Source organism: Diachasma alloeum, unplaced genomic scaffold, assembly GCF_001412515.2.
Source record: "Diachasma alloeum isolate Michigan unplaced genomic scaffold, Dall2.0 Dall_scaffold_00724, whole genome shotgun sequence".
NCBI classification, from domain to species: domain Eukaryota; kingdom Metazoa; phylum Arthropoda; class Insecta; order Hymenoptera; family Braconidae; genus Diachasma; species Diachasma alloeum.
In genome coordinates this window covers 49,960-76,563 of record NW_021680855.1, presented here as the reverse complement: position 1 = coordinate 76,563, position 26,604 = coordinate 49,960, and the positions used below count along the sequence as shown (strand labels likewise).

At 36.0% G+C, this 26,604-nt stretch overlaps 4 protein-coding genes across 5 annotated transcripts in view; 2 read left to right on the top strand and 2 right to left on the bottom strand.

Annotated features, from left to right (window-relative positions):
- Nucleotides 1-9,724, top strand: part of LOC107044395 (nuclear transcription factor Y subunit C-8) — a 20,619-nt gene extending 10,895 nt beyond the window's left edge. The window contains exon 5 of the mRNA XM_015266256.1: nucleotides 8,735-9,724. Within this exon, the coding sequence (XP_015121742.1) occupies nucleotides 8,735-9,023 (289 nt within the window). The 3' untranslated portion in view covers nucleotides 9,024-9,724. The remainder of the gene's footprint in view (nucleotides 1-8,734) is intronic.
- A 759-nt stretch (nucleotides 9,725-10,483) lies between these two features.
- LOC107044392 (protein lines) lies at nucleotides 10,484-14,870 on the bottom strand. Its single transcript, XM_015266254.2, has 2 exons — nucleotides 14,071-14,870; nucleotides 10,484-12,534 (listed from the first exon to the last, which is right to left on the bottom strand). Exon 2 carries the CDS (start codon nucleotides 12,425-12,427, stop codon nucleotides 10,670-10,672), a length of 1,758 nt encoding a protein of 585 aa, XP_015121740.1. The 5' UTR covers nucleotides 12,428-12,534; nucleotides 14,071-14,870; the 3' UTR covers nucleotides 10,484-10,669.
- A 249-nt stretch (nucleotides 14,871-15,119) lies between these two features.
- LOC107044391 (general transcription and DNA repair factor IIH helicase subunit XPD) lies at nucleotides 15,120-20,293 on the top strand. 2 transcript variants are annotated; one of them, XM_015266253.2, is made up of 7 exons: nucleotides 15,120-15,499; nucleotides 15,665-15,711; nucleotides 16,815-16,914; nucleotides 16,989-17,243; nucleotides 17,861-19,435; nucleotides 19,591-19,800; nucleotides 20,027-20,292. In XM_015266253.2, the coding sequence occupies exons 3-7, from the start codon at nucleotides 16,882-16,884 to the stop codon at nucleotides 20,159-20,161; spliced, it is 2,208 nt and encodes a 735-aa protein (XP_015121739.1). In that variant the 5' UTR covers nucleotides 15,120-15,499; nucleotides 15,665-15,711; nucleotides 16,815-16,881; the 3' UTR covers nucleotides 20,162-20,292. The 2 variants fall into 2 exon arrangements, with proteins under 2 accessions (XP_015121739.1, XP_015121738.1); XM_015266252.2 differs by lacking the exon at nucleotides 15,665-15,711 and having other exon boundaries at nucleotides 20,027-20,293.
- On the bottom strand, nucleotides 20,148-26,208 carry LOC107044393 (tubulin-specific chaperone E-like). The gene is made up of 5 exons (XM_015266255.1): nucleotides 25,641-26,208; nucleotides 25,426-25,555; nucleotides 21,451-21,742; nucleotides 20,574-20,788; nucleotides 20,148-20,452 (listed from the first exon to the last, which is right to left on the bottom strand). Exons 1-5 carry the CDS (start codon nucleotides 25,979-25,981, stop codon nucleotides 20,360-20,362), a joined length of 1,071 nt encoding a protein of 356 aa, XP_015121741.1. The 5' UTR covers nucleotides 25,982-26,208; the 3' UTR covers nucleotides 20,148-20,359.
- Nucleotides 26,209-26,604: the final 396 nt, after the last annotated feature.

Below are 26,604 nucleotides of genomic sequence, written 5' to 3'. Positions count from 1 at the left end.
AAATGGAAATTGTTGGGTGGGGAATTTAATTCTCCATCGAACAACATTGGTTTCATTCCTTAATGTTAATTAGGAGGGGAGAGACGATTTTTTAATTAGCGGGCGAATTGATGGGGAAGCGCTCTGCGCCGAGAAACCATTGAGTTTTTCATAGCGCCGCGACTTTCGTCGCAGTTTTTATTTTTTTATTACAGAGATTAAGGAATGAAACGGGGGTTGAAGGATGGGGAATTTAATTCTCCATCGAACAGCATTGGTTTCATTCCTTAATGTTAATTAGGAGCAGAGATACGATTTTTTAATTAGCGGGCGAGTTGTCGGGAGTCACTGCGCCGAGAAACCATTGAGTTTTTCATAGCGCCGCGACTTTCGTCGCAGTTTTTATTTTTTTATTACAGAGATTAAGGAATGAAACGGGGGTTGAAGGATGGGGAATTTAATTCTCCATCGAACAGCATTGGTTTCATTCCTTAATATTAATTAGGAGGAAAGAGACGATTTTTTAATTAGCGGGCGAATTAATGGGGAAGCGCTCTGCGCCGAGAAACCATTGAGTTTTTCATAGCGCCGCGAATTTCGTCGCAGTTTTTATTTTTTTATTACAGAGATTAAGGAATGAAACGGGGGTTGAAGGATGGGGAATTTAATTCTCCATCGAACAGCATTGGTTTCATTCCTTATTGTTAATTAGGAGGGGAGAGACGATTTTTTAATTAGCGGGCGAATTATTGGGGAGTCACTCTGCGCCGAGAAAACATTGGGTTTATTATAGCGCCGTGACTTTCGTCGCAATATTAATTTTTTTATTGCAGAGATTAAGGGATGAAACGGGGGTTGATGGATGGGGAATTTAATTCTCCATTGAACAGTCTTTGTTTCATCCCTTAATATTAATTAGTCGGCGAATAAATCAACTGAAAAACATAAAGTAAACATTGAGTACAAGGAGGACAAAAATTACCCTCCGAACCTGTCCCTGTCACAGCGGGACTGCTACTGCCGAGTTACTCACGCACCCGACTCACATTTACCGACAATTCGACCGAGACGCCGCCTTTCCCGTGGGGTACCAACTAACATTTTTGGAGTCAGTCAAACCCCCCGATCCGGGCCTCTACTCAGGTCTATCCTCTTTGGTCATTGCGGCGGATGAAAGACGCATTCTCATGAGAACTTTCATGAGAATGAGCATTTCGGCCGCGACAGTGCTATTTTCAAAAGCGCGCTAGAATTACAAATCGGATTTCTAACCTCGAATAAAAAACAAACACCGTGTATACATTAAATACATCAGTGCATATTTTCTATAATACACGCATTTGTTTATAATTAGTGGAATGGGAAATGATTTTTTGGTGATAAAAGTTACGAGCTGACAAGATTAAATTATAGATGATTAATGAACTTGAATGTCGAGAATGATTTAAAAAAAAATAGAAAATCTAAAAATATTCAATTTTAAATTTTTCATTCGATTTTGGTTATTCGATGGTTTGTTTAATGAAGTCAATACTTATATCACAAAATCAAATAATATTGATTTTTTTGACATGGAATTAATTTTTGGTGAAATTCTGAAAACGGAAGAATTCGTTATAATTCAGGAATAGTACATTACATGCCGGAGCCTTGGAAAACAGATCACCGTCCTCCACGTACAAGATTGCCTTCCGAGTCGAAGGCGAGGATGGAGTTTTTCAGGTCCCATTACACGAAAAAAATTTTTCTTTCAGTGAAACATTGATTGCTATTGGATTATTTATATAAAAAACGATTGTGGTCTTCGAAAATTGTGATTTTCCAATCATTTCATTAGTGTATTTCAGAAAGTCGACTTCATTTTTTCCTAGCAATTATACTGTTGAAAAAAATTGAAATCCATGGATAGTTGAGTGGTAATTTTTAGGAGCAAGGCATTTAATTTAATTTGAGAAAGGAAAGTCATGAAATTTAAAAATTAACTGAAAATTTAATGGAATTCAACATTTCTTAACAGTATGAAAATAAAAAGTTGCTTGAATTTTCATTTAAAACGTGAATATTCTGCACCCAATTTCTTACTCTGTATTTTCGATTGATAAACCAATTATAATTGTTCTAATCATTTAGGTCGGGGGCAATAGAATGATTCAACTTTCTTAATGTTGCGTTTACTAAGGTTTTCTCCAAAGTTGATTAGAATCAATAACTAGAATTATGAGTTTATTATGACATTTTTTACATGAAGTGCAGAAGAATCTGAATGCACTACAGTGCAAATGATGATAGATTTTTTCACGTTGAACAAAGAATAATATTAATATGGGAATAAAAAAATTCAGTTATGAATGAACAGCTGTGGCTCAATATTCCATAACAGTAGAGAACAGGAATGATGATATTTTCATAATATCTGACACATTAACATGAATTTCAGATTCACAAAAAAGAATCAAGCAGAAGTCAAATTGTCATTTTACGTTTTAATTTCCAAAATTTGGTGCTGAAAACATGCGGTGACAATATTCTAAATGGGGAATTATGTTGATGATATGAACAATAGATTAATTGAATTACCGAGTGAACTGATTGAAAAATTGTATCACGGTGTTGGCAAGCACTTTTACCAGAGTATCACCAAACATTGAATTTCGGCAATTTACTCTTCCAATTATGTTCGAGTAGAAATTGGATTGTAATTATGATTGAAATCTTATTCAGTGAGCAGAGGAATTAGCATATGCGCAGATTATTTATTGCAATATAAATATTTCATAGTTAATAAATTGAGGCACCTCATTTTCATCAGTCGCACTGCTTTTTGCAATGACAATGATTATGAACAATGAATGGAAGAAAGGAATTCTGAGTCCGACGGTAAAAAAGGCAAAATGAACATTGCAGGGGGAATTGTGTTATAAATATGGTAAGAGAGCCCTTCAGTTTGACTAAGATAGTAATCAAAAGTCGAACCTATTGAAACTGATAATATGAAAATTTTAGAGTAGGTTTTATCTTTTATGTGAGCACTGATCAAGAAATTGTTAGAAATTAATAAATACGTGTTTCGCCTCGTTACAAAATCCATCTCTGAGGGGGTGAATAGGGAATGAGTTATAGAAACTTTGAGGAAGGCTGCAGGTTTCCAAAAAAATCAGAACTGTCAATTTTTTCCCCAAATGTAAGATAATTCGGGAGTTTTCCAAAAANAAGTGCATATTTTCTATAATACACGCATTTGTTTATAATTAATGGAATGGGAAATTATTTTTTGGTGATCAAAGTTACGAGCTGATAAGATTAAATTATAGATGATTAATGAACTTGAATGTCGAGAATGAATTGAAAAAAAAAATAGAAAATCTAAAAATATTCAATTTTAAATTTTTCATTCGATTTTGGTTATTCGATGGTTTGTTTAATGAAATCAATACTTATATGACANACTCAGCGCCGTCTATTACCGGCGGTGGTACTAAATCCGATCTAGTGCGCATGCGTTATCTAAATTGTTGCTAGAGGGAATGGTAATTTTATCGTGCGTTCATAACCAAAAATTCATTGTGGAGCTGAATGTGACGTGTTTTTATTTGTGTTGTGATATTGTTTATTAACTTTTCAAGGAAAATAATTTAAAATTAAGTTGTTGAAACATTGTATCTCATATGAGTTACAATGGTTTGTTGTGTTTATTGTAAGAAAGATAAAACACAATGGAAAAATCTATCGTTTCATGAGTAAGTATGTAATATCGTATAGTCGATATTCACCCTTGGCGATTGAAGGATCCAATCAAATAACAAATGAAAAAATAGAAAAATAAATAGAATAGGAATAAAACCCCCTGCATACCATTTGGACGAGTTTTGTTTTTCATCCATTCATCATTTATCATGAGCATAAAGGCCTCCGCAGAATCGAAAAGCACAAGCGATCAGCAACAAGTATAGGTTACAGGCTATAAGCAACATGAAATAAGCAACAATTCAACGCACAATACAGAGGCACAAGCAATAGCTACATAACCTGCGTCACAACGAAATATTTGAGACGTCAAAGTCGTTTAATTATCTGGTGATAATATTCTTGGCCACTGTGAGTTTACAAATGATGGGACTATTCATGTTCACTAAAAAAATGAAGAAGCACAAACGATGAAGGTATCGACGTTGGTGGACACGACCTATCAATTACAGTAAACTCTCCCAGATGGAATATTCTCACTAGGAATATTTTCTCACAAGGAATATTTTTGTTTCTCACTAGGAATATTAGGCTCTGCCCACTTTCCCCCACTTCTCTCTGTCCATGTGACAGACACGCATGCGCAATTACTCATACCCCTCATACCCATTCGCAACGTCAAATGTAAACAATAAACGAATAATAACGAAACGCCACTGTGCGATCAGCAGGGTCACAAAAAAGTCGTAAAACCTCTAGTGGATCAAAACAGACATGGATAAACCACAAAAAAGCAAAAGGAAAGTGCCAGACGATTTTTTGGATTTTTAAATTCCACCAATGAAACGTGCAAAGCTTTACAAATCACGATTAACAATGAGACAGAAACTGGAGATATTGGAGAAACTGCGAAGTGGGCAGAGGAAGAGAGATTTGGCTGATGAGTACGGTGTGAGACAATCTTCAATTTCGAAAATAAAATCTAACCAAGAGAATATTTATGCTGCAAAACTAAAATTCGACAGTTTGATTTAAATAAAAGGAAAGTTGTCAGACAGGATTATACACCTGCGAATGAAGCACTATTCGAATGGCTTAAACAAATGAGATCACTCAGTAAGCCCGTGTCAGCTGACATGCTATGTCGATAAGCAAGAGTGATGAATTGTTATATTGGTGGGCCTACTGACTTTGTGGCTAGCCACAGGATGGCTTTCTAAATGGAAAGATCGATTAAAAGTTCTTCACTTGACCATGCATGGAGAGAAACTCTCAAATGACGAGCGGGCTAGCGCGAATTTCACTGTTGCCTTCCGTAATTTCGTCAACAAAAATAATTACAGTCGAGATGTCCTTTACAGTGGTGATGAGACTGGCTTGAATTGGAAAGCCCTTCCTCGCAAGACTCTCGCTCTGGAGGAGGAAACGAATGCTTATGGGAGGAAATCTCAGAAGGACCGAGTTTGATGACATGTACGAACGCCAATGGCACCCATAAGATCCCACTCATGATCATTGGAAAATCGAAGAGGCCGAGGTGTTTCAGTAATAACGAGCCCCCGTCATCTGTTGTCTACAAAGGTGAGACGAGTGGATGGATGACAAGAACTCTGTTCAAAGAGTGGTACACGACAGTATTTCTCGTCGAATTAGAAAAGTTTCATGGACCAGATACTAAATACCTACTCCTCCTTGACAATGCACCAGCTCATCCACCAGCTGAAGAACTCAATTCGTTGAGTGATCGATGCACCGTCTTTTATCTGCCACCCAACGTGACAGCTTTGATCCAATCCATGGACCAGGGTCTTATCGCTAAGATGAAAAAGTTGTACAAACGACACATACTTGAATATCTTCTCCTCACACATGATCGTGATGAAGTCCAGACTTTCTTAGCGAGTTGGAATATGCTTGATGTGTGTACTGCAGTGACCGACGCATGGAACAACATTTCTGCAGACAACATAAAGAACGCTTAGAGGAAATTGCTCGGTGACGAGGAACTTCCGATAATGGAAGACACTCCGGAGACTGAGAGATATGTTGAGTGGATCAACAAACTTCCAATTGGTTCTACAAGATTCCCAACAACATTCACTAAGGAAGAGACCAAGGATTGGTTGGCTGATGAGAATGATCCGGGGTGGCAGATACTCAGTAATGCGGAACTCTTGGATCTAACTGAAGGGATCATGGAGGATGTTAATCAGACACTTCAACTACAGAATCGAATGAATGATGACGATTATGATGATGATGAGCACTCCCCAGACTTGAGAGAACTTCCACGAAGAGGACGGAATATTACCACGGAGCAAGCCCTGGAAGGGCTTCGACAATTTCAGAGATGGTACGAGGATCGTCCCGAGAGTACACCTGACGATTTGGTTGTGTTGGAAAAGCTATCAGGTGTCACGAGGAGGCTTATACTATTTGATAAAGAATGAACGGTAATCCTTTTGTGGTCACTATTTTCACGTTCGAAATTTTTTTTTCTTCGAAGATCATTTTATTATTTGATTTTTTCGGTAATTTTCTTAGTGGACAATGTAAAATTCAGTGTCCAGTTGTGCATTTTGTAATACTACTTGTTTTATTGTTCGATTCTTTATTCATTTCTTCAGTGGGCACTAAAAAGTTCAGTATGAAATATTGAATTTTGTAATATTATTTGTAAGAGGAATAAAAGTTGATTAAAAACCAAAAAATTGAATAACAAATTTAATCGACAGATCAATGTTCTCAGAATGAAACAAATTGGATCATTTTCGAAATTTCGCGGGTTAGTAGAAGCCCCGCCGCCGTACTTGGAGTGGGGGAAAGTAGGGGATATTCCTTATGGGAATTTACGTTTTAGAAAGATATTCCATCTGGGAGAGTTTACTGTATTATGGTGATACATTTGGAGACGTTGAATCGTTTATTTTCAAATTACGAAGTGATGAGGAGTTATTTTTTCGATCCACGAGGATATCAGTAACCAGATTTGACCAATTGCTAATGAGTTTAACCACTTTTAAAGAAAACTAGTCGCAGAAGATCGCTGTTGCCGGAACAACGAATTTTCTATCATGTCTGTGCCTTTGTGGTTACGATGTTTCTTATCCCATATATGACGATCAGATCGAACGAGCTCAATCAATAATTCATCCCCCTCTTTATAGTTTAGATTAATTCCATCCTTTTGTACACAATTTTCTCCTTCAGTGGACATCGTATACTGTATTTTTCTGTTTCCCTCGTGTATGTATGATCAGCTGACGCCATGATAAACAAGGTTCTTGTAGCTTATAACTTTATTTCGGCAGTTGTTTCACGGTTCTATTCCTTATTGCTCTATTGTGCGTTCTCGCATTGACTACGGAACATTGGAAACTTACTCCTTATAGCCTATAACCTATATTTGTTGCTTATGGCGTGTGCTTTTTGATTGTGCGGAGGCCTTAAAGGTGGTAAAATGTCAAGGGCATTTCTGGATCCTGACTGTCATATTACCACCCCCCACTTCGTATATCATGCCCACGCATGCGCATTGTTGTATATTTTAGTGCCACCACCGGTGATAGGGGCGCTGGGTGAGCCTTCAATTTGGTTCAGGGGCGCGATTTTGCTCGTTTTATGTCTTTTATGTCGACATAAAATCGTAAATTTCAACCAATGACAGTCCTGGAATCGGAATACTCAATTAGGATTGGTTGAAATTTATGATTTTATGTCGACATAAAACGAGCAAAATTGCTCCCCAGGAGCGCTTTAGGGAACAATCCATCCAGTTATATAGAGATCAGTGAAGAGAGTATGTCAATTGTCGACCCTGCCTCATAATGCTAGTTCGTACCCGTAATATCAAGACATCGATTTCGCCTGCCACGATTTTTATCGATTCACAATATGGATATTTTTTTCATTATCAAACATTACTAGATTTTTCCGCGCGTGAAGTTGGAATCCGAGCCGAAGACGAACGCCCCGAATTAAAAAACCCCATGGCACAAGTCGAACAATATTTTTGCTTCCGAATGGAAGCTTTGTAATCGTTTAAAAATAAGTTTCCAAATTTTTGTGTCAGGGTGACTAAATATGGCCTAAAAAATCTAAATATGCGATTTTTAGATGGTGTCTGTATGTATGTGTGTGTACTTTTCAATTTTTTTTTGCAATTTTCTTTATAGGAGTTTGATGAAATTTCATGAATTTTTCCATGGATATAGACGTTAATAGGCTTTATTCATCGATACCAATTAAAGTTGAATTATTTATAGAGTTTCTGCAATATTGGTATTTTTTCAAAAATCGATTTTTCGACGTTCAGTCCAAGAATTGTTATCAGAATGAAATGAATCATGGATTAAAAAATTTTTATTGATAGCCTCTTGATTCTATCAGAATATGATGCGGATCGCATCTATCACTGTTGAGCTACAGCATATAGTTTGTGAGATTTTATTTTTTTCATGATAAACTGGAAAAATTAAGTCATATCAATGAAATCATGGCTCAAAAAGATTGTTTTGACGCTTTCTCGATGAAGTGCAAAGATGATGAAAACAACATAACTATTTATTAAGTTGCATGGTAGCAATATGAAGCTTTAGGTCATATATGGGTTACGTGGGGTCATATAAAAGTTATACGGGGTCATATGGGGGTTATATGAGGTCATTTGGAAGTTATCGGAGGGAAATGGTATGAAATTGGCGTCCGAGAACTGAATCCGGGGAGCTGTGTTTTGTTTTAACAAATATTTATCGAATTCCGAAGTTTTTTAATAAAAATCAAACGTGTTCTTGTCCCAAAAACATAAAAAATGACTATGGAAACCGCAAACTTCATATTTCGGTTTTGATGATCGGTTATTGATGGTCGAGTTACCCTTAACCGTCCGAGAACTGCCGCCCTCACGGTACGGGACGAAAAATTTCGTGAAACGGAAAAGTTTTTCCAAAACTGAAGAAAACCGTCCAACATTTTCTTCTACAATACGTGTTTCCAAAATAAATGCACAATTCACAGTTCTACTTACAATACAAACAACTAATTTTAGTAGTTAACTCTCTTTTTTTTTTAGAATTCTAAAAGATCCAAGTAGAAAGCCTCACCTAAACCAAGTGAACAATAACAAAGACTGCATAGAACCAGTGAGTAACAACGTGGGAAAGTTAAAATTCATAGAGCCCCCAGACCAATCATCGACACGTATTCCAAACTTTCAAATATCGATGCCGTCATCGTTCCAAGCTGGTCAGCCTAATTTCTACACGGAATTGAATCAAAATAACGTTAATGCTGTAACGATCACTCAACCGACATCAAACTTTGGTCACACTGCCACCATTGATGAAGACTACGACACATAATTTATTGAAGAAAAACAACATTAATTATAAGCGACACCTGCGAACTTTTTTCTTTTTTTTCTTTTCATTCTTAACAAATTAATATTCATTAGGCGGTCTTGTACAGTAGAAATTCTTCAGTCCATTTTTTGCGTTTCATTATAATTTTTTTACCTTTTTCAGTTAAATTAATCTACAAAATTAAATAACTAACAAATAACGGAGGTTTAACTTTTTTCGTTATCAATAATTTTTTTTATTCATTACAAAAATTCTTCATACTAGTAGATAAGTTATTATATTTAGGACCAGCCCAGTTGCACCAAGCCCAATCAAGAAAATCATCAGTTAAGTATTAAAATAAATAAAAGTAATCTGCTGATCAGTTTTGATCGAAAATTCATCGAAGGTATTTTGTATGATCACTATTTGTCAATAATATCGCTAATTATGAACCATTTAGGCGATATTCACGACCGAATGGCTGAAAATGAAAACACTCTGCGATTAATTTCTGAAATTACCCAACTGAGAACTAAATTTACTTCAGACACAAATTTCTTCTAAAGATTTATTTGGCTAACAGGGCTTGGTGCAACCGGCCCTTACTATGACATGCGCCAAAGGGCTGTACTTAATTTTCTCATATTAAATATATGGAGAAAAAACTAAAAATTACTGTACAGAGTATTAGAATAAACCATTGGTGGTTTTTTTTCATATTTTTTCTATCATTATTAATATAAATAAGTGTTTTACACTGAGTTAATTACAAATTCTAGCGTAATCGCTGGACTCACTAATGTACAATCTTTAATTCACCTTCCTCAGACTAAATTAGTCAGTATTTTCTAAAAAAAATATAAATCTTATCTTCTAAGTTTATCAAATTACAGTATAAAAAAATTACCTAAGTTGGTAAGTAACGTTGTAAATTTACAAAATTCCTGAAATAATTTGACGGAACCGGCGGGCTCCACCAACTCAGAACACATCGTTGATAAATATAAAAAGGTCAATCAATGAAGTTTATGTAAACTAATAATATTAGTAGAAAAAAATCAAAGGCTAATACTGTTACAAAGGGCTCGAAAAATAGAAATCAATAGTGAAGTTGATAATTGAGATGAGTCAATCAAGTCAATTCTTCAAGAGGACTTCAGATGAATATCAATAGTGATGTGGTAAAACAGTTTTTGGAAAATATCCCATCATTCAAGATGAACACGCTTCTGTAGCCTCCTTCGGTACTCACAAAAAGATTGTCATAAGCAATCGAAGATATTCATCAGGGACTCATATTTTTCAATTGATTTCAGTCATTATTGTTCGGTCAATTGAAAAGGGATGTTAAAATTTCCATGATATCTTCTTTTGTTGCTTATATTTTTTTGGTACAAAAATAGCTCTATATTTTTTTAACAAACTGGCTCTCTGTGGGAAAATCACCCCCTAGATTGTCGAGATATTCTCCAAAAACCAACAATAGCATCGTCGAACAAAATGATGGGAAGTGAGTCAACGTTGTCTCATTATGAAACCAAGAATTTCCTTAAAACTGACCTAAACTGCCTTGAATTTCATTCAATAAATTCCCAGTCATTTCGAATGAAGAAAGAAATTCATTTGTCCCAAATTTCATCTACTTCCCTACTGAAACAAATCCCTTAATTATCTACATTCCCCTCGTAAAAAGCTTCGCACTTCTCGAGTAATCTTAAAACTGGATTAATATTATACGGGAATAGTGCTTTAGATACCAGTCTATCTATCGCTAATCTAAGTCTTATGATTACTGTCATGGTATCATCCAACTCTCTGCCACAACACATGACGAACTCGTTCCAATTCCTCCTCACGTATTTCAAGAACCTCAGCAGATACAGCAAAAAGCAGGTTTCATTGCTGACAAGAAGATCAAGAAGAACATCAGGATCGTGGGAGACAGCCCTGACGAACTGCACGAATGTCAAACTAGGACTTAACGTGTGAGCCAATTCATTTTGAGGAGGCCCCCTATAAAACAATCCCACAGCGACATCAAGGCAGCAGACCATTCCCTCAATAAGAAAGTCATCTTGATCATGGAACATCTGCACGACCCATTGTGAAAGTGGCATCTCAGGATGAAAAGGCATCAGGGTTTTGACACAATTATCCAACTGCCTGAGAACGGTCCTGATGCTTCTCTCAATAACCCTCATATCGGCATCAAGATCTTCAGCCTCAGACCCCAGCGAAGAGTCGCTCGAATCAGTCCTTGTCTCCTTAACAGTAACAGCAACGCTCTTGAGCACCAGTAGCACCAGCTTCTGTAGAAGAGGACGATCCCCATCCCCAGTACCTCCCCCGAATCTGCCAGCTCCATGACGGTAAGGTAAACCATCCAGGAGACTATTGTCCTTAACAGCTCTGACAATAACATGAGCCAGTCGGCAAGGCTCATCAGGAAGAACATCCTGAAGAGCTAGAGTACTTCCATAACACAAAACCTCGTTAAACAATCGGAGAATATGCCTCCAGACGATTCCAGGGACATTTCCATTGAGCAAAAACACAAGATTATCGACATGGGAGTAAAACAATTTCGTATCGATCACTGAGAGATTCGCCTTGACAGAGATGATAGACTCCCAGAGGTCAAGGAACGTTATCACTGCTGATTCGTGTTGCGGAGTGTAAGATCCAAGGATGGCGTCAAATTTGGCTACTAGAACTGTCCATCTGGACTCGAGGGCTTTCACACACATTGCTTTGACTGGAGTGCTGTCTAGACTCTCCGGGTCTGAAACTACTACTGTGTTGCAATTCGGTGGAGGCAGTGAGGCTCCTTCTTCCTCAAGAGGATGCATTCCACAGTCCTTGTGCTCTACCACTCTCTTGACGACGTCCAGAGTGAAGAGCATTTGACTGGGGGAGTGAGTGTTGACTAATGATTGGGCCAGTCTGTCCAGCCAAGATTCTTCTGTGTTCTCTTTCGTCATGATAAAGAAGGAGGCAAGAGCTCTGCTCGCTGTGTAGGAGACGAATTTGTTTGGCGTGCAAGAGAGGCCAATCAACTGGTCAATTATCCCGTGCTCGTTTCGAGTCAGGGCCTCGCAAACGTCTGCCACTCTGCTACACATGACCCCTCGGTAGTTTTGTTTCAGAGCCAGGTCGAAGAGGAGCTGCAAGCCACTAATGAACTCCAGAGTTCTATCAGGATCCCAGTCAGATAGAGAGGAAATGCGAGAGGAAGTGCGAGTTTGACTCATCCACGTATTGGAAGAGAACGGCTTGCGCAGAGAACTCTCGGAGACACCGCACAGGCACTGGTTCAGGAGGGACTTTTGGAAATGCTCCATGTCGGTTATAAACTCGTCATTGTCAGCATCGTAGTTCTCGCCGTTCACGATACGTTGTTTTTTCTTCGCTGGCTCGTCCATTTTTTACGGTTACAGCTTTCTTAGGGAGGGCTGCCAAAGAAATTATGCGTTTAAACTTGATGATAGAGACATCATTAAGTTGAGTTTTGCTGTGAAGAGGAGGAAATCTGGAACAGAAGATAGTATATTATTTTACTTGTGCGTAAAGTTCCATATTTTCGCACGCACGTCGTTCTTTCCACATTTCCCGGGTGCAATGGGTCTAAACTGTTTGGTTTTTTGCCCGAAGTGTGTAAATATATTTAGAGCTAGTACGTCAGGAGATCATTTTTTTTATTTTCTTTGCGCTCAACGAATTTCTCGCTACATCTGCACTTTAGAGGAATTTCAAGCATAATCGATAGATATATTTTTTTATAGGATCAATCTCCGTTCATTATGACTGATCAGTTGATTTGGTTAATTAGAACTCTGTGGAAAGAATAATAAGACTCTCAATCGATTCTCTTTATTTAATATCTGCAATCTAGTGGAAATCTACGTTACAGAACATAAATAAAAAATTTACAAGTGGACAATTTTGTACATTTTTTCGAAGTCAAAATATTTATGGAAATTTATCAAGAGACCTTGTTTGTAGCATTAAGCTGAAACTCGCGAAAGATTCGACTACAGAAGATTTGTCTTAGGCGAATCTAGGGGTGTACAAATGTTTTTTAAGTAATTTACAAACTCTTTCAAATTCTTAAAAAAACATTTGTACATATGATTAGTTGACTCTCCTACACTTAAAGTAGCTCTACCCTTACGGTAAATTCAAAGATTATTGAAAACTGCAAAAAAATTGCAGAAAACTCGTTTAGATTCGGAATTCTAATTTTTTTCTCAATTTAATTATTGTTTTGGTTTTTCAAAGAAGAAATGTTAAAAAAACAGGATTTAACCCAGTGTCTTATGTAAAAATCAATATTTCCATTGTAATCAAAGATTAAAATCTGATTTTTTTTTCATTAGATGTGAAAAAATCAAGAATTTTTTTGACACCTCATAAAAAATAATCCACCGTTTTGCAAGCAAGTTTTATTATTTATTTATAAGAGGGAAATATTTGAAGAAATATAAATATTTTGCGAAATTTAATTTACATGATACTGACTGGGTATGAATTTTTTCACATTTTTTTCATGCAATTTAGGTGAAAAATTAAAAAACTGAAAATATCCAAACGTACAGCGTAGCCCGGCCGAAGGGTAGAGCTAGTTTAAATATCCCCTAATTTGAATTTTCCGCGGACCAATATTCTGCTAGTTTCTGCTTCATGTTTGTAGCTCGAAAAGTGTGCAGCAAAAAATATACTCTGAAAAATTTTCATAAACCTCTTTACTCCGAAAATATTTATAAATTACGTATTCATAAAATTTCAATTTTTTAAATTTTAGATCCACCATTTTTTAAAATGAAGTTCGACTTGGTTTTTTGTTTTGCTTTTGTAATTGAATGCAAGAAATAATGAATCAAACCAATTATTCACCACAAAAATTATATATTGGAAGAGGAAAATTTAGAAGTTTTTCCCAGGAAATAAGATTGAAACTTCAGAAATATCTCCTTTTCTTAATTTGATTACTTGAAACTTCACCTCCACTTTCCCCCTAAAATTTTTAGCATTATATCATTGAAAATAATTCGAAAATTCAATTCACCTTTACAAACTGCAGAATCCAAAATAACCCACAAATATCATTGATTCCATCAACATTTCACAGTCCCTCACAATTCCCATCATCACATTTTCCTTATTGTGTTTAACGTGTCTCATACATTATGATAAGTTCACCAACTCTGACTACAAGTTACGTCCGCTGCAGTCCGTGTGTTCTATCTAAGTGTGGGTATGCGTGTGTACATGTACCGTGAGCCTGTGTCGGTCGAGTATTAAAAAAAAAACATTCCCTTGATTTCCAAATAAAATCTCCACCAATTGAAGCCCAAAGATCACTTATTCACATCGAAATTCACTCATTACCAACAAATGAACAGCTTCCCAGTAACCAAATTTGTCAAACTGCACTCATCTCACTCCTCAGAATCAAAATCTCTCTCTCCGAATTCTCCACATGCGATTGGATACCAATAATTGCCAATGAAACTCAGATAAATTCACAAATCAAGGCCGCAACTAACGGTTTTGTATTCACATTTTTTTCATAAGTCTTGGAAGTTTATCTTGGACATGATAAATTATTTATTAAATGTGAATTAAATGTAGTGTTCGTCCAAGAAACAGGCGTACTATTGAACACCACAGGAAAGACCAAGCACTGCTATGGGATTCGGCGATGTTGCCATGTCTCCCTCCACAATTTATTGAAGTGTATGAAAACATGATAATTTTTCCTTTTTTTTGCAGCTAAAAAATTGCCTTGAGAGGAGATTTTTTGCATCATCTATTGTATCTTTGTCGAAGTCACCTATGGATAAAATACGGATAATTAAATGTCGTTAATTCTGGTGATATGCACGGTATTATATAGAATGCGTAACACAGTAGCAGCTCCAAGCACATTCCACCTATTACTAACGTTAATCCTGCAAATGGCATATTAAATTGTGTTGGAAATGATTTTAATGTTCATTTCAATTATTAAAATCATCAATTTGATGGATTTTTTTGTTTATTTTAGGGTCATTTAGAAAATTGTGGATTAATTCGGGGATATTCATTTGCCATTAACGTGGCAATAGCGCATCGCTCTCAGCGCAGTCTACCTATAGTTCCGGTGCATTACAATATTGTTATGTTACGCATTGGGGTTGTATATAAATAATATGAAGTGAATGAATATTGCAAGTTTTTGCAGGGTGTTGAGATATTTAAGACGATTTTGGAACAGATTGTGAGGGATTTTATGTTTTGGAAGGATTGAAAGGATGAACGACGTTGTGTTGATGGTCGACGGATAGTAGTGTGGGAAATAGGAAAAGATGAATCCGGAATAACCTTCATTTCATTCTAGCCGTAATAGAGACGACATTTTGTCAATTGTTATTTAAATTGTTTTCTTTTTATGGGTGATTGTCAGCTAATGTTGACTGGAAGAAAGAAAGCGTCCATTTAAAAATCAAGATGAAGTGAGTAGAATGCATTTAATTTTTTTTAATATATATAATGTTCTCCATTTTTTAATATCACGTCTTTATACTTGCACTACTCATTTTGTTCATAAATTTATATAAGAAAGTATCAATTTTTGACGGATTATTATTAGCATCTTATGATAATGCTTTATTTTTCAGCCTAAATGATACACGTAAATTGTGAGCTCGCAAAAATAAAACAAATGGTACTTAATTTTTCTATCACAATTGCATGAATCACCAGAATCTCTGGATTTCAATGAAAAGAAATAATTTTTTTATTTTGTAATAGTAAATCGCTATCCTTCTTATTCATGAGTTAATTCCTCATGATAATGTTGAGTACTTCAATTATAGGCAATTCAACGAATCAATGTGAACAATTCACTAGTGAAGTCGATTCAGCTTCTAGTTTAGTTTCCAAGAAAAATCGCTAAATCTGTAACGGAGACTGAAATCGTGTGGTTTCTATAGCTTATTTTTATACGTTTTCATGTTTTTAAATAGTTTTTCCATTTTTCGTTTCAAAAAAAAGTCTTCACAAACATTGAAGGAATATTCCTTTATTTTAAATCTCAAGTGGGAATCAAGTAGATTTCTCACTGTTTATCAATTCGGTAGTGAATTTGTCATCAGATGAGTTACACTGTGAAAAAACATATTTTCTTAAACAAGTCTTATTTGAATTAAAAAAATCACAAGTTCAAAGTCACCAAAAAAATTACATCTAGTGAAGATTTTGTCGTAAAAATTTCTGTGTAAGTAAGAAATGCCATTTCTATCACTACTTCTTCATTATTATTCGATACTCACATACGTATTTTGCTCCTCAAAAATGTTCGTTTTGCCTAAAACAAGGGACAGAAGTTTTTCACTTTGAGTATTCTGTAATCACAGATAAGAAATTAATTCTTAAATAAAATAATGGTGATATGATAGCGATCTTGTAAATTGGGGATAAGCCCGATATTAAAACAAATAGTTCATTGTTGTTCAAAGCAAAGGGATTATTCATATTTGGGACTTTGAAATTCAAATCAAAAAATTTCGTTTTTGGTCATTTTTAACTAGTGACTTCTTTGGTCCAAGAAGATTTGTTTGAAAACTTGCTCATTTTTCCCTCAATGTAGAGAATCCCTGCGACACTAACAGCTTCAGAGAAAAATGTTGGAAGCCTCGATTTAGGATCCTCTGTTATACGAAAAGATTCTTATGAGGCATCTTCTCATACCTCTTCCCCCCGAACTACACAGAGAATAATCTTCAATACCACTTTTTCTGGAATTATCTTCCGGTATTTTCATTCCAGGATCAGTGTAGATGGATTAATCGTATATTTTCCATACGATTATATTTATCCAGAGCAGTATGCTTACATGTTGGAGCTGAAGAAGGGTCTGGATGCCAGGGTAAGAATTGAACTGTTGTAGGATAATCGCACTCATGAACTGAGCGACATTGTTACACCTCATGTTGTTTTTAGGGACATTGTCTACTGGAGATGCCATCGGGCACTGGGAAAACTATCACTCTATTATCGTTGATAGTGGCTTACATGTTGGAAAACCCCCTAGTTATCACAAAGTTAATTTACTGCTCCCGTACGGTGCCTGAGATTGAAAAAGTTCTCGAAGAGTTGAAGAGACTTATGGATTATTATGAAAAGGAGACCAAGAATAAACCTAATATGGTTGGGGTGGTACTGTCTTCACGTAAAAATATGTGTATACATCCAGAGGTAAACAATATACTCAATACTAATTTTATTTAAGAATAGGGAAATTCCTTCATATCACAATCCCTCAATATCAAATGATACTTTGAATGAATTAATGCAATTTTATATTTGGACGGTTTTACCACGTATTGGTCCGATTTTGCACCTTCAAAATTTAAATTTTGCGGAGGTTCTTCACATGATTTCCTCAACATTTGAAAAACCTAAAAACTATTTTTTTTGTATTTTTCGTACCATTTCTATAGCACGAAACAAATCAATTTATGTGGTTTATAATTGTTTGACTGTATTTTGCGCTTTAGAGGAGATAAAAAAAATCTGACACCCTCGCCGAAAATTCGGAGTCTTTTCGATTGGGCATGATGTCAATAAAGTTGAAAAATTTGTGTGCACCCCTTTCTCCTACCCCGACTGCATTCATTTATCTCTTATGGAACACAAAATGTATTTTTAAAAAAACAGAAAAATCAAAAAATTGATTTTTTGTCTACGTAATCAAATTCGAAGAAGTACATTTTAAATTCTTCAAATGTTGAGAAAGATGTACGAAAAGCCTCACCAAAATTAATATTTTGAAAGTACAAAACTAGACTAATCATTTGTGAAAAATATTTAAGGTCAGCAAAGAGCGAGAAGGCAAAATAGTAGATGGTCGCTGTCACTCTTTAACCGCCTCCTACGTCCGAGCCCGCCATAACTACGACGATACTACCCCAATCTGCAGCTATTTCGAGGGTTTTGACATGGAAGGTCGCGAACGCATGATGCCCCCTGGTATCTACTCCATCGACGATCTCAAAGACTACGGGCGAGATCGCAACTGGTGTCCCTATTTTCTTACCAGGTTCACACTCCTCCATGCCCAGATCATCGTCTACAGCTACCATTACCTGCTCGACCCAAAGATAGCTGACGTCGTCTCCAAAGAACTCACAAAGACCTCGGTCGTCGTTTTCGACGAAGCCCACAATATTGACAACGTCTGCATCGACTCCATGAGCGTAAAAATCAATCGTCGAACCATGGACAAATGTACAGCAAACATCCAACTCCTGGAGAAAACAGTCGCAGAGATGAAGAATGAGGATGCAAATAAACTCAAAGAAGAATATCAACGACTGGTGGAGGGTCTGAAGGATGTTCAATTCGCTAGGGAGACAGACGTGATCCTGGCCAATCCAATTCTCCCCAACGAAGTCCTCGAGGAGGTTATTCCAGGAAACATTAGGAACGCAGATCACTTTGTCAGCTTTTTAAAACGTTTTGTTGAATACCTAAAGACAAGACTGAGAGTCCAACACGTGGTGCAGGAGTCTCCATCAATCTTCCTCCACGACATTCAGACAAAAGTATGTATTGACCGAAAACCTCTGAGATTCTGTGCTGAACGGTTGTCTTCGTTATTGAGAACAATGGAGATCACGGATTTGACTGATTTTTCACCGTTAGTACTTGTCACCCATCTTGCTACGCTAGTCTCGACTTATACTAGTGGATTCACCATAATTGTGGAGCCCTTTGATGATAAAACACCGACTGTTCTGAATCCTGTCTTGCATTTCAGTTGTATGGACTCTTCTATTGCCATGAAACCTATTTTCGACAGGTTTCAGTCGGTTATCATCACTTCAGGAACATTATCGCCGTTGGATATGTACCCAAAGATTCTGAACTTCCATCCTGTGATCATGTCATCGTTCACAATGACTTTGACTAGACCCTGCCTGCTCCCTATGATTGTTGCAAAGGGAAATGATCAAGTGACTATTTCGTCCAAGTATGAAACGAGGGATGATGTTGCTGTTATCAGGAACTATGGACAGCTGTTGGTCGAGTTTTCATCTACTGTACCGGATGGACTTGTCTGCTTCTTCACTTCATACCTTTATATGGAATCGGTGATTGCAGCTTGGTATGATCAGGGGATTGTGGACCAGCTGCAGAGGCACAAGTTATTGTTCATTGAGACGCAGGACTCGGCTGAGACTAGTCTGGCATTGATGAATTATATTAAGGCGTGTGAGAATGGAAGAGGAGCGGTTTTGTTGTCTGTGGCCAGGGGCAAGGTTTCTGAGGGGGTAGATTTCGACCATCATCTAGGGAGGGCTGTCCTTATGTTTGGTATTCCGTATGTTTATACGCAGTCTAGGATACTGAAGGCCAGGTTGGAGTATTTGAGAGATCAGTTTCAGGTGAGTGGGAGGAGTAAAACATTAGTGAAGGCAACGAAGGCATAAAAGTTCATTTTATATAGTGAAAATTTGAAAATATATAATAATACCTGGAATTTATCAATTTCTCGAGGAAATTATACTTTTAATTTCGATTGTAATGGAAATCATTCCAGATACGAGAGAATGATTTTTTGACCTTCGATGCTATGAGACACGCAGCTCAATGTGTCGGTCGAGCTATCAGAGGAAAAACTGATTATGGTATAATGGTGTTTGCTGATAAAAGATTCGCGAGACCTGACAAACGAAGTAAACTGCCTAAATGGATCCAGGAACATCTGACCGATAATTTATGTAATTTATCAACTGAGGAAGCTATTCAGGTAATTTTTTCTTGATAAAAACTACTTCAGTGGTCACATGATGAAGAACAAAAGTTAAGTGTAAACTCTAGAATAAATGTGTAATAAGAGAGTATTCTACAAATTGCTTCAGAAAAAAACAGAAGTTGATCTTGATAAATTCATTGCGAGATATTTCTCTCACAGATGATTGGTTGCACGAAAAATACCCTTGATATTTTCATCTAAATGTAATGTCATGTTCTAGATATCAAAAAGATGGCTGAGACAAATGGCCCAGCCGTTCAATCGAGAAGACCAACTTGGATTATCATTATTAACGAAAGAACAACTCGAGAAAGAAGAGAGTAATAAAATTCAAGAGAAAGCTCAGCAAAATTAATACCAGTGGCATATTTGTAATATAAAAAAGTATTTAATTACAAAATATTGATTGATAGTTTTATAAAATTATTTTATCATTTAATAAAAAAATAATACTAGTAAGAATGAGTACGGCGACAATTTGTTCTTTAGTTGAGATAATCATTTATTTAATTTTTGTTATTTTAGATTCTAGTTTAATTTTTATCAGCACGTGTCACCAACGCACCAATACTCTGTCGCCGTTTTGGATTGAGTAGTATTTCAGTTGTTGAAGAGGTTTGTCCAGAGGGATTTCTTCTCTAGATAACTGGAATAATAGAAAATCAATCAATGAATTTGCCAGAAATTATCCAAAAATCTCTGATAAAATCTGATTTATTAAAAGATGTCTAAATTCGTGTTGAATTTATCTGCTGTTATTCACTTACTTTCGACTGTACAAATGATAATATTGGAATTTTTCCACCAATTTTAAATAATCGTTGAGCGATTCCTGTTAACTTTTGAACGTCCATCTCCTTCAATACTTTTCTTTTCACACATTTTCCCTGTAATGAATCATTCATACTGACAAATTCTATAATTATTACATCAGATTTCATCTCATCAGCTTTGCAATTTATTATCTCTGGACCACCATACTCTGAAAAGTAAAACAAAAATTCAAATCCAAAAATTTAGTGAAGATTCAAAAATTTAAGGCCCGAATGGATTATCTTTCGAACGTTATCTCGACTGTTTTTCCATCTTCATAATGTAAAATATATCACAATTTACATTAGATTTTACACCACGTAGGAGTCCGTAAACATTATGATTGTACAATCAAAAAAAGTAGAAAAAAATTGAACATTTTCAAAGAGCGTTTTTAATAAAAATTAAGAAATAAGTTCGATAAACAGGGAATAGTGAATGGATAATTTATCATGGTAACTAACGATCTGACAGCCATTGACTACTGTGACAAATGACGATCTAACAGCCATTAGATACATCAAATTATTAATTGGCAATTTCTTCCCTGTTGGGTTTATTTCCCAATATTATTAAAAAATGCTCTTTGAAAATGTTCAGCTTTTTTTCAACTTTTTTTTGATTGTACAATCATAATTGTTGGAAACTGGCTATGTAAAAATGAATCCCAATTGGAGATCATTTCAGATTATCAAAATAAAAAAAACAGCCAAGATCACGTTCGAAAGATAATCCACCAGGGCCTTAAAGATTTTATCGTATTATAAAATTTAGAATAACCATAGCCTAAAATCAGAGTAATTGGGATGCTTGATAGTATTTATTTCTTACTCTCGACTAATGCTGGAAATCTCGGATGAACCGCCAAGAATTCCCTCCTAGGTATATCACAATTTTCAGATAACTGGAGCCACTCCTTGGCAAACAGTTTCATGTAATCGTACTCTGCATCTCGTCTTTCCTTCACTGAGATTTCTGTCGCATTTAGCACCTTCAGTCTCGAAATTTTTGCGATAATCAATTGTCGGGCTGTTTCGGGAGATTCTGCATTCAACACTGGATTATCACGAAATTTGAGGTCCTCGAGATTTTGTAGTTTTTCTAGTTCGGTAACAGAACTCCACTAAAATAAATTATTTAAATTGATAAGTTTTAAAGAATGTGTGACTTCATTTTGGAGTCCTCAGCAGTTTTACCATAATTTATCCAACCATTTCGATTGAAAATTTTGAATAAACTCCTTGTAACCAAAATACGGCCGTACAATTTTCAGAAGAGAAAAATCATGAAATTTCAAATGCCATTGATTATATTCAGCAGGAGCTGCAGTATTAATCAAGTTCAATCTTCAAAAGAAAAAAATATAATGGTACAGTATAATGTGATATAATACATGACCGATTCCACCAATCAACGACTGAAAATGTTGCCTCACAATTTTTGGTATTATTTTTATTTTCTTATAGTAAAATCCCTTTTTAAAAAAAGCATGTAACCGCTTTTTGTCACCGTTTTTCATTGCATAGCTTAGTTTATCCTATGTAGAATATAATTGAATATTATATGAAAATATAACTATAAAATATAAAAAGAATTTTTAATAATTATCTTTCACGCTCCGCGTGCCTAAAAGTCCAATTTCCGCCACACTGTGATGAAAAATATTGTTCGTAACTCGTGAAAAAATGTTTTTTGCACTCGTTACAACATATACTATTTCTTGGAAGTTAGTTCTTTTTCAATATCTCAGAATTGAAGCGAGATATCGAATTTTTTGTGAGAACCTTTTTTGCAGAGCAAAAATCTCATGGTGAAAACTGAACAAGGAAAATATGTATTATTTTGTTTCAAATTCATATTTAGTTCATACGCTGTGACATGTTCTGTGTCCAATCCGAGGTCCATTAAGTTTTTTCATTGGACTTTATGTTTTCGAGGTCGCTGATCACGAATCTGATAACCGCTTTTGTCAAGTGTGGTTAGTTTTGTTTATTTATAACAATTTAATTGTTTATAACGCCACTATGCAAAAACGGTTGGAGCTACGAAAAAAAGTTTCAAACAGAAACTATTCCTCGTCTAAAAATACAAATATTTTGTCCCATAAAGTTTCTTCCTAGCTCTTATAGTTATTGAGATATCGATCCTGAAAATAGGCGCGGAGCGCGGAGACGCGCGCGCGGCCCGCTCGGCACTCCGCCCACGCTACAATAGAAACGGTTGGAGATAGAGAAAAATAGTTGAAATGAAAAATGTTCCTTATGAGAAAATACATAACTTTTGTTGTATAACATTTTGTCATAAGTCCAATAGTTAACGAAATAATTCCATGCAAACAAGCCACAACAACCTCAATTGCCCTTTCCCGCGATACAAAATACAAGTTATCGTATCCCATTATTAAACTTATCGGATTGAAATTTACCACAACTTTTAGATCATTCCATGACGAATAATTTTCATCTAGAACATTTTTCTCTGTGTGCATTATTGACGCTAATATTTGGAGCTAACGACGGCGCGTCGTGTCGGAAATGCCGCTTACAGCATCGCTCAACGCCCGGCGAGTATTCCATTGTCCTCTAGGTGGCCGCGGGAGTTGTCCACTTGAAAAAAACGTTCGTTATGAAAAAGTACGAAAAATTTATAATATAACATTTTTTCAAACCGCTAATGGTAAATGAAATGATTGGATACAAATAGGCAACTATTAATGCTGTAAGCGGCATTTCCGACACGACGCGCCATCGTTAGCTCCAAATATTAGCGTCAATAATGCACACAGAGAAAAATGTTCTAGATGAAAATTATTCGTCATGGAATGATCTAAAAGTTGTGGTAAATTTCAATCCGATAAGTTTAATAATGGGATACGATAACTTGTATTTTGTATCGCGGGAAAGGGCAATTGAGGTTGTTGTGGCTTGTTTACATGGAATTATTTCGTTAACTATTGGACTTATGACAAAATGTTATACAACAAAAGTTATGTATTTTCTCATAATGAACATTTTTTATTTCAACTATTTTTCTCTATCTCCAACCGTTTCTATTGTAGCGTGGGCGGAGTGCGGAGCGGGCCGCGCGCGCGCGTCTCCGCGCTCCGCGCCTATTTTCAGGATCGATATCTCAATAACTATAAGAGCTAGGAAGAAACTTTATAGGACAAAATATTTGTATTTTTAGACGAGGAATATTTTTTGTTTGAAACTTTTTTTCGTAGCTCTAACCGTTTTTGCGTAATGGCGTTATAAACAATTAAATTGTTATAAATAAACAAAACTAACCACATTTGGCAAAAGCGGTTATCAGATTCATGATCAGCGACCTGGAAAACATAAGGTCCAATGAAAAAACTCAATGGACCTCGGATTGGACACAGAACATGTCACAGCGTATGGACTAATTTTTTTCTTCATAATTTAAAAAAATTATACTATAGGATGATATGAATTTTTTGAATTATTATTATTCTTAGTATTATTAATAGTATTATGATTATTTCAATTTTTAGCCAAAAGTTGAATATTTAGTACCAAATTACGCGTAATTTTCAGTTCATTCAAAATTTAGTAACATATTCATCTCAATTTTCCGGATTTCCATTAGTTTACTCGGAATAATTGAACTAAAAAAGACAGCTTCCACTAATTTTTCCATTAAGTGCCTCGAAAATTTAATCCAAAATATTTATTATTTTCATGAAACAACGTATTATAGCAATTAATCAACAACTCCAAATACTGAAAATTATTACCGATGGCGGTGGCTGCGTGCTTAGAGTGTGGGATTAGCATGTGGGGGGCCCATCCCGGCTGGAAGGGCCAAAATTTGTGACCTCTAAATCTCACGGTTTCATTATCGAGAGGGAGTCTCACAGGAGACGATTGTACCTGGGTAGGTTTTTCCTTCAAGTGAGGTTTTCCCTTGTTCTTCGGCGAATGCAGTACACGGGGTTGGGGGTGAGAATAAGGAAACAAATCGTAAAAACCGGAAATAGTCCATACGCTGTGATCGGTCCCGTATACACTTTTAGGTGCATTGAATTTTATCATTGGACTTTATGTTTTGGGGTCCCTGAATACGAATATGTTAAATGAAAATGAATAAAAATAACCTCAATTGCTATCCAACGTGATATGAAATCCAAGTTATCTTGGTCAATTTTTCAATTTGTCAAATTGTGAAGTGATGCATCTTCTAAATTGTTTTCTGATGAATAATTTTTACTATGAACTTTTTCTCATCTACCATTATTTACGGCAAACGTACTGTAGTGTCAAATTGCTGAAAACGTCGCTAACAACAGCACCGAATGTTCCGCTCGACAATGAAACCGTGAGATTTAGAATGACACAAATCCCTGCCCCCCCAAGTCGGGAATCGAACCCGTGTCCCCCGCATGCCAATCCCACACTCTAACCACAGCCATCCCCGTCGATGATTTATGCTTTTGTATTTTTTTCTGTAGATAAATGAGACAAACCGTTGTGCAGAAGCGTGCATTAGCACTGGAAAACGTAAGAAAAACGGAAATAGTATATTACGATACAAGTGAAAAAAAAGTAGTCGTTGGCGAGTGTGAGGGAACATTTTTTTATATGTATCGCACGATATTTTATTATACTGATGAGAAAAGGATAGTTCTAGGTGCGCGAAGCGTACAAAAGTGACCTTTTTTTCACTTGTATCATCAAATGATTTTTATAATTTAGCTTCCGTCTTTCGTTGCTTTTATATGACCGTAGTTTGGCCGAAAGGAATTTGTTCAAAATGTTTTAAAGTAATTTTCTTGAAATAACTTACATCTGATATCAAATTGCTGGATAAATGAATGTGCTTTAATGCTGGAAATAGTCTCGTTTTTCCTCCCTCCCCATCATTCGAGAATGTTATCCTCTCGATTACGTTAGAATTCAAGTTGAGATTCTCCAAGCTGAAGAATCGCGTTTCTGATTATTTTTTAACGGTTACATTGATTCATTGATTTATGGGTGAGTCTAAAAATCAATATTACTTACCATTCTAAACAAGCCAGTTTCAGAACCTCCTCCCAATCGGCTATCGAATTTCCTTCCAGGGTTACTGTTTCAAGTCTCACTAGCGGAGAATTACTTATCGGCATGTCTAGAGTATTGGCCTTATTAAATGGCACAGATAGTATCCGCAAAGCTGGGAACATTAATATACACGCTTCGATGTCCTTCCAGGTGTAATTCATGTGGGCCATTGTTAATTGAGTTACATTTGGAAATGCTCCATTAATTCGATTCAATTTCTGGTCTGCAGGGATCATGTTTTCACTGAAATTAGTAAAGGAGGGATTGAATGAAAAAAAAAACAAGCAAGGGGCAGCGAGCATATGGCAGTGAACATCTCACTCATCAATTTTTTGATACTTTCTTCGCCATCAATAAATTGATGGTGGGCTTTCGAATGGTTTTTAGCGTAACAAAATTGGATTTTGCAAAAAATTTGAAGAAAACCTAAGTCACGATGAAATCTGAAGAGATGAAGTCGTCCATTGCGAGAGTTTTATTGGATAATGAAACTAATGATGAGGCACCCAGCTACCGCCATTGGCGCTTTGAACATAATATTTTCATGAAATAATTTGTAAATCCTAATTTGTTTATAATCATTCTTGATTTTAATTTCAAGTTTTTTTTTCCTCATTCTGGTTGACTTTTTTCATTCGCATTTTTTTTTTCACTATTTTATTCAATTTATCGTAACGATTTTCGCACTGCAAGTATTCATTCCCACGTCAACCTACTATACACGGAGAAAAAAAATACCAGAAACAGTAATGTGCCAGCATAATAAAAAGGGTTTCGATGAATCTGGAAAAAGGCACCTGTAAACACTGTAATTTTCGCTGTACGGAATTCCTTTCTGATTTACCCCGAAAAATTCTTTTATTTTGCAGCACAATTTCCAGTGTTAACATGAATTTTTTCGTGTCCGTCAAAATGAATCCATTTC